This window comes from Triticum dicoccoides, chromosome 1A, assembly GCF_002162155.2.
Source record: "Triticum dicoccoides isolate Atlit2015 ecotype Zavitan chromosome 1A, WEW_v2.0, whole genome shotgun sequence".
NCBI classification, from domain to species: Eukaryota; Viridiplantae; Streptophyta; class Magnoliopsida; order Poales; family Poaceae; genus Triticum; species Triticum dicoccoides.
Genome location: NC_041380.1, coordinates 56,258,968 through 56,267,379, shown reverse-complemented (window position 1 = coordinate 56,267,379; position 8,412 = coordinate 56,258,968). Strand labels below are relative to the sequence as shown.

Here is an 8,412-nt window from a genome sequence, read left to right as displayed (position 1 = left end):
CAGGTTGGCCCCCATGAAGCTCCGCCATTGCATGCGAGCGTGGGCAGGTGGCATTATTTCATTTCACAGGGATGGCTTCTTTTATTTCACAAAAAATGATCATGTATTTACGAAAAATACATTATGTGTAAAGCAATTATATTTATGAAATTTAAAAAGGAAATGGAACAGAAAGCAAAATAAAAAGACCTACTGAAAAAATGGAAAACCAGAAATAATTGAAAGGAAAATCATCAGAAGAAAAATGTAAACGGAGAAGGAGAAAACCAAAAGAGAAAAAAAGAAGAAGATGGTAGACGCTGAAAAACTGAAAAAGGTAAAAAAAAAAAAAACTAAAACGGGGGCAGGAGCCCTCTCGGGAGAACGAACGCCCATATTGGGTCGGTCCAGTCGCTAGTTTGTTTGCGTCGCTATTTAACGCAGTGAGCGTCTGGTAGAAAAATAGGTGAAATGTTACCTTAATGAAAACTCGTGCAGCGCCTCTCTTTGGGCCAGCCCATTATTTTTATAATAGCGACTTTTTTTTTCTTTTATAGTGTAGCGAAAGGGACGAACCTCGGTCGGTTTTGTGGCCAGTTTTGAGCGATGTTTCATATTTTGATTTTGCACAAAAGGATTTGTTACAAACTAATCATTAATATTAAAAGAAAATCATGAATTTTGATTATTTTTTTACGAAATCCATGAAAGAGAGAAATAACGATCGAAATCTAGGTGGTTTTGAGCCGTTGCTAGATTTCTGTCGACCAGCACGGGGAATAGTATCTGTGCTAATTCAATGCTACCTGCCCTAGCAAAAATAATAATTCAATACCATGTAAAAACGAAAGAGACCCTGAAAAAACCTAAAATGAAAGAGATGCCTAAAAGAGAGAGCTGAAGCCTAAAACCCCAAAAAAGGAGAAAAACACAACTCAAAAAAGAAGAAAAAGAGGAAACAGTATGAGTAGTACTCATGTTTTTTCTTTTTGCTAAATAGTAGTACTCATGTTTTGTTCTTAAAAAAAGTACTATCCAAATTTCCCAATAGGAGAAACGATTGTTCATAATTTTGAACAAAATTATGTCGGGTTAACTTCCGAAAACATGTGCATGTACGTGAGCGTGGGTAAGTGGCATCATTTCACAGGGATAGGTATAGAAGAAGCACAAGCACAATCAGCACATCAATGTCAGTCAAGAATCTACTGTGCTACTCATACTGTTCTCTCTTCTTCCTTTTTTGAGTTATGTTTTTTCATTTTTAGTATTTTCATGTCATGTCCATTTTTGTTATTTTTCTTTTATATTTTGTTATTATTTTGTTATTCTTTTTTCTTTTTCCGTTTATTCTGCTCTTTAGGAGGTACATGGACACTTTTTAAAAGATATGCAAAAATTAAAAAATGAACATCTATTGAGATATGCTCAAACTTTTTCTTGCATCACCTGAATACTTCATTCACACGTAGAATTTCTTTAAAGTACATGATTTTTTATGTGTTCATGTGAACTCTTTAAATGATATACATCCAAATTTTGTAGCATAACATGAATTTCTTTTCCATATGTGTGGACAATTTTCTTTTTCAACACATGGACATTATTTTTTCATGCGTGAACTTTTTCCTCATGGAAGATGGTCGTTTTTTTTCACAGACAGTACATTTTTGGAAGTACATGAACATTCTAAAAATTTGCTCATATCAAGCAGAATTTTCTCAAAGAAAACTACATTGGACATGTTGTATATAAGTGTAGATATTTTTCTTTTTACAACACACGGAAAAGACCACCTTTTTAAACTGGCTATATAAAATAATGAAGTAAAAACATTTTCCAAATTTATAGACAAAAAAAGACGCACCACATGTTTTGTTCTGCCAAAAGAGTACTAGTCATGTTTAGTAGTGACATACGAGAAGTGTCAACTTCACATTTTTGGGACAAAGTTCATCGGGTTAGAGCCTCTCTTTTTATTCTTAGGATCGCAAAAGCGTAGAAATAGGAAATCATAGGATAGCAATGTCATGTTCTTCTGAACCCTATAGGATTTCATTCGCACCAGAGTATGGTTGATTCCAACACACGGAAAACAAGTCTTCGCGAGATGTTTGGGTGGATGGAAAATTTAAGAAAAACAGCGCAATCAATTCTTTGAGAAAGTCCACTTGGATTCAATCATAATAACTGAATAACCAACATAGTGTATGTGCGTATGTATGAGCGTCTGCGTGTTTACTGTGTTTAAAATAAATAAATAAATTACCAACATGTGATATTTTCTAAGGATTTTGATCCTCCATTGCTACTAGGAAAACATGAACCAAAGGGGGCGTTTCGAAACATGTGCGTTCGAGCGTGGGTAAGCGGCATCATTTCATTTCACAGGGATGGCTACTTCCGTTCCGTGATCATCGTCAGAAAGCCCACCCACAACGATGCACCAGCACAGCACAGCACAGCATAGCACAGTCAGCACGTCGGTGTCAGTCAGGAATCGGACTTCGCTGTGCTGCCGACACTTGAAAGGTTGTCGGCTGCATACGCGCCGTGGGCAGTACGGCGTGCGCGTTAACCAGCTCCAACTCCAATAATGGAGGACTGGTAGTACTCCAGTAGATCTGGCCGCATTCATTTCAGTTCATCGCCGCAGATCTCGCTGCCACTGCCACTGCCACGTGGTACGATGCACAGCTGTTTTCTCCCAAACAAGAAACTAAATTGTTCTGGATTTTACAGCAATTCTGAACAACAGCAAAGAAAAACAGGCGAAACAGTTCATTTATGCTGAAATTTGCTGGAAGCCCATGCTGTGAATTCATCATTTCATCTGCAAGATTTCTCAAACTTTCTACACAGCTTATTTGCACGCTTGCACTCCACAGACGGAGAATCCGCGAGAGATCACCCGGAGGAGCGAGGAGGGGCGGTCGGGGTTAAAGAATCACAGGTAAAATAATCTGAATAAATAATACTATTGCCCGGGGGTCGATTTCCATTTCCAGAGGACAATTCATGACCCCCCAAGGGAAAAAAGGACAAAATTGAGAGAAAGAAAAAAAAAACTCAGTGTAAGCAGCAACCTTCCTCCTTTTCCTTTTTGTTTTCGCCACATTTACTTACATAAACTCCATTTCCGACACTGTCCTTCTCCGCGGATGATTTTGCTCCTGTTCAGTCCCATCGCCCTCCTCCCTACCTTCTTCTATGGTGGGTTTTCGGGGTGGCGGTTTTGGTTTTGGTTATGGGGGTGTTGGGGCTACTAGGCACATCATACTGCCACACCATGATCTGGGAGCAGTCGGAGGGGATCCCCTTCAGCTTTGTCCTGTCCTCCAGCACCACCTCTTGCACAAACTTGATCGAGTCCTGCAACCAATCATGCCACGGGAAGAGAGTAGTGTGAATTATTAGCTGGGAGAATCAGTCCTGTTGAGTAACCAAAAGAAAGATAAGCACTGGACCATTTGGTAGCAGTTCAGTTCTAAGGAAATTATTAGCTTCTTGGATATGGCCCAATGCATTGTGGTGGTTGGAAATTTGGGTCTTTCTGGTGCAACTACCCAGCAGTGTGACACAGATGGAGTGAGGGATTCGCAGAGGGGCCGAAGCGCTCCGTTATCTTGTTTCAATCAGCGATCAGTGCTTCGGTTGGTTGTAGTGGCGCATGTACCTATCAGTACCACTAGTGGGATGCAGCTCTAGGATGATGACGCGCTAAGTAGGTGAGTCGGTGAGACGAACAAAAACTGAGATCACAAGTTTAAGAAAAAGGAGTGCATGAAAGTGATGGTGGGACAAATAATTGCCACCTGTTCCCCTCGATGTTGCGTTGAAGGGAAGTTGATCATTGTGTAACGCCAGGTCAGTCAACTTCGAAAGGGAAGTTGATAATTGTGTAAGCCGGGCAGTGAATTCAGATAGGAAAATATCAGGGCTGAGGAGATCATGAGCAGAAATCGTAACCCACAACATTACTTAACCATTCAGCTAACGATACTTATTACCTTGAAAAGTACCAGGTCAGTCAACTACAAGGATGTCATTTTTAACTAAATAGTGGACAGCATAGTTTTTTTCGAACTGCAAGTGGCCTTCCACCAATTGACAGGATAAGATTTTTTTTATCAGATTGACTTGTTAAATTTTGAGTTTAAAAAGGTATGATAAAATTCCATTCAAGCTGAAAATTATTTGGATCTGCTTTAAGCTGGACATGCAGTCCACGCTTCTGAGGATCCTAGTGGGCTCGCTAGTTTCGGAGGTTTATTATTTGGCTGTCATGAGATCAGGAAATGGACAAACTAAAACTATTTTAGCCAAGACCCAGTCCCTCAATTAATCAAATCTTCTTCAAATTCCACAACTACTTTTTTTGAGAATGTCATGGTATAGATAAGTAGTTGCGCAATGTGTGGTCCTATTACTTAAATGTTGTGTGTGCCCTGATCAACAACTGTGATGTGCCAATCAGAGATCATTACTTGACTTGATACTTCATCACAATGAAAACAAGTTTAATATATGAAAATGGCTTGTTTTGTACATTTGCAAAGCATAACAAGCATTAGGTTGACAGCGTTACTGCGAGTGAACTAACCTGTGAAGTGTCCGGTAATGACGTCGGTCGTCCCCATCGCTCAGGGTCCCACAAAATAGAACTGTTGAACGCAAACCCTGATACATCGATCGTGTGGGCTCGCGTGCCAGCAGCACCGGCAGGATTCAAGTCAACCTCAGTGTTATATGTCACTGAACGGGTGGTGCCATCATTGAAGTTCCTCGAGAACCAGCCGACTACCTTCGAGGCGCTGCACAGTGGGCCCTCAACCACTACTTTCTTCTCGCCCGCGGACATCGTTGCCACCGGCCATGTGCCAAACGCCCTGTCCATTTCAACCATTAGAAGGAACATCAATACAATGCATCAAGTAAATATCATCCAATAGTCACTTGCAAGCATGTAATTCAAGAGTTAGCTGCCATTATATCAACCTCAACTTGACTGGTCAGTGATTAAGGCTAGAGATCCAAGGAAAATAATACACTAAACCTTGCCCAGAATTAGGCTCCAAAGGACACCAAACGTGCATGGGCAAGTTGAGTTAAATAATTAGAAGATCTCTTAATCTAAGATATTTGAACAAGAAAAGATATGTGGCCACAACTCCATTAGCACACCTTCCACATGCTGCCTTGTTGAAGGCATCATGAAAACAGCTAGTATTCTAAAACTTCCTCCCACCCGTCTCCACGCTACTAGACACTAGGCATGGAACACAATACAAGGCGAGTGATTTATTGCATGCAACTGTCTCACAATACTACGTGGGAATAGACTAAATCATCCACTTGCCAACGCATGCCGACGAGTGACGAACAGCTGAGACAATCGTTGACAACGAGCGCAAGACTTCATCGCGCACAAACTTTCACAATGCAATGTATGGTCAGGTCAAACACTACTGCAAACAATGTACTAAATTCAGGTTAAGTACACTTGTCCAGGCAATTAGGCAAACAGTACAAAAGTTTAAGTATATTTTAGTAATCTAGGATTAGAAGTACTCTTAATTCTAATCCCAAGTTAAACACGGGGGAGACTTTTAACCCTGGTCAAAACCAATGCCAAAGCCAGACTGTACTGTACTTCATTTGCGGTGACTGAACAGGTAAATTCTGGGACACGCACACCAGGTCATATTGGGGCTGATGCTAAAAACAGCTAGGTCTGTTGTGTTGTGAGCTGGTGCCCCCAGAAAAGCACACGAGGGGCCACATGTGCACGCATCACGAGGAACTCTACACGAATAGTAAAAACTATGTGGGCTGGCGAGATGCAGCAAAAGGTTGCTTGGATAAGAGAGGAGTGCTTTGGTCTCATCATGTTCCCCTCAAACCAAAAGGATTCTTCTTCATCTTCATGGGAATATGAATATTAACACCTTTTAAAAAGAAAAACACCATGCTCTCACATGACATTAGTAGTATTTGTAGTACCATAGTACTACTACTACCACTAACACTAACAAGGATTTATTTCTTCTTATTATGAAAGCAAGTACTCATGAAAGTCAGAATGCTACTATTTTAGAAGTAAAAGCCTTGGAAGGATTTGATTTACAGTCTCCACAAAAATGGTTTGGCTGGATGAGCAAGAGCTAATTGGAGGTCAAATGTTAGGCCTTTTTGATAGAACAAAGACGGTATGTTTGACCTGGAATTTAACAGGGTCGGAGAAAGCAAACGTTGACACACCAGTCACATTCTGTGGCTGCTGATGGATGCCAGAACCACAATATTGGAGGACAGCTACGAGGGAAATGGATGGTCATGTTAGGCACCAATCATCGGCATCTAGTGTCGGTTAAAAGAAAATTGCCCTTGCTTATTTGCAAGAATTCAGGCGCTAATCCCTCATGTGCAGTCTCCATGAACAGCTGGCGGTCACACCGTTGTGGAAAATCTGCTCCAAAACGGTAGGCAAATTTGGCTGTGCATTTCAAATGGCCACACATGGGAGTCAGTCAGAGAAAGCAACAGGTGTGGGCATTTCTTTTAATGGAGTTCAATGGCCATGGCTTCTAACGGTTACTACTATCTTCTACCACCTCTCAACATTTTTAGCAAATTTCTTCCAACCAAATGTTATGAGCATCAACATCTCAACATTTAATGCATGCTTTAGGTCCATTCAATGTGTGTTTAGTTAGGTTAGTGCCGGAGCGGCCCCGCATGTCAGCGAGAGCCAACAGCTAGTAGTTAGCCCTACTGTTAAAGTACTAATCAGTAGTGCTGTTTTTTTTATACAGCTCTGCTTTGCCCATGGCTCACGAGCCACGTTTAAAAGTCTTAATTAAACTATACTAATCGGAGTGGCTGCAACTTTGCAACACAATTTGGTCGTTGTGGGGGTAAGCAAAATCAAAAGCAAAAGATTGTTAGTAAATTTTAAAATCTGCAACAGCAGAAGCATAGTATGCTGGAGGAAAGGGAATAAAGAAGAGGTAAAGGTGGATCCAATAATTTGACCCCTTTGCATCAGATCACAGTCTCTCAGCTGCATTTGCAATGTTCATGGTGATGATGTGAGGGGTCAATCATCTTATTCTAAACCCTTATTCCTCCCCCACTAATGACAGCTTGTGCTGCCTTCAATTATACTCTGCACCAAACTACACGGCTGCCAAAACCTTTAAAATTAGTTGTACTAGTAGTGTACTAAATTGAGAAGTGGAGGTTAGGGATGAGGAACCCTAGTCGGTGCCCACCTAAAACAATCTGAAATTAATTAACTACAGCTGTTAAAAATTGAAGAAGAAGGAGAAGAAATTATAGATTCAGCACCCTGAAAGAACGGTGAAAAGAAGAGAAGTTGCAGCATTTGTGCATCGAAATCAGTCAGTTTGGCACATTGTAATTTGCAATCTGCTACTAGTAGAAATTAAGATTTTGGCTCAGAACGAAGGAAGCAGAGGGAATGGATGAACTAAGATTTGGTACTCACTCGATCTGGCGGATCTCCTCGAAGAAGTGGGTGTCGTAGACGCCGGCGGCGTCGGCGAAGTGGACGACGCCGGAGAGGCGGTGCTTCTCGACGTGGGCGAGCGCGGCGTTGCGCTGCGCGTGGGCCTCGGCGGCGGCGGTGGTGAAGTTCTCCTCGGGGCGGAAGGCCAGGTGCCGGTACATGACCCCGGTGCCCCGGAGCACCTCGGCCGTGGCGGGCGCGTCGGCCGCCGGCTCCACCACCACCCAGACGACCGGCGGGCGCACCAGCCGCAGCGTGTGGGCGAGCCGCAGCAGCTCCGGCCGCCTGCGCCTCCGCTCCCCTGCCCCGGACCGCGTCGTGGTGACCACAATCAGCATCCGGCGCGGGCCGCTCTCCTCGTCGTCGTCCAGGTCCACCACCGCGCCGCCCCCGCCGGCCGCCGCCGCGCCCTCCGGCGAGGGCGGCGCCAGGCTGATATGCTGGTCCCTATTACCCGCGACGCGGGACGCGGCGAGCTGCTCCGCCGCGAGAATCGGCGGCGGCGTGCCGCCCCCGCCGCCAGGCCTCCAGGAGGAGGAGGAGGAGGGCGCGAAGCCGGTGAAGAAGCCCATGACGAAGCAGAGCGAGAAGTGGAGCACCGCCCGCTTCCACAGGTGCCCGCCCCGCCGCTGCTTCGGCCGCTCCGGCGCCACCGCCCCCGTCCCCATGACGGACCAACAAACAAATCCTCCGACCCCTCCCCCCAAAAAATCACAACTTTCAGATCAAATCACGACCCGCCACAGATCACCGAGCCTCCCCTCCCAGATCAAAACCAACGAGGCCCAAAGACCAAAGGATTGGACTCTGCGGGGGTGACGAGAGCTCGAAGCCGCCCTGCCTGCTTGCTCTCGAATCAATGCGGATGAGCAAGATGGGGGGAGGGCAATTAATGTGGGGGG

General features: G+C 44.0%; 1 protein-coding gene across 1 annotated transcript; it reads right to left on the bottom strand.

Annotated features, from left to right (window-relative positions):
* Window positions 1-2,744: 2,744 nt before the first annotated feature.
* Window positions 2,745-8,406, bottom strand: LOC119362612 (probable beta-1,4-xylosyltransferase GT43A). Its single transcript, XM_037627860.1, has 3 exons — window positions 7,490-8,406; window positions 4,583-4,868; window positions 2,745-3,351 (listed from the first exon to the last, which is right to left on the bottom strand). The coding sequence occupies exons 1-3, from the start codon at window positions 8,176-8,178 to the stop codon at window positions 3,178-3,180; spliced, it is 1,149 nt and encodes a 382-aa protein (XP_037483757.1). The 5' UTR covers window positions 8,179-8,406; the 3' UTR covers window positions 2,745-3,177.
* Window positions 8,407-8,412: the final 6 nt, after the last annotated feature.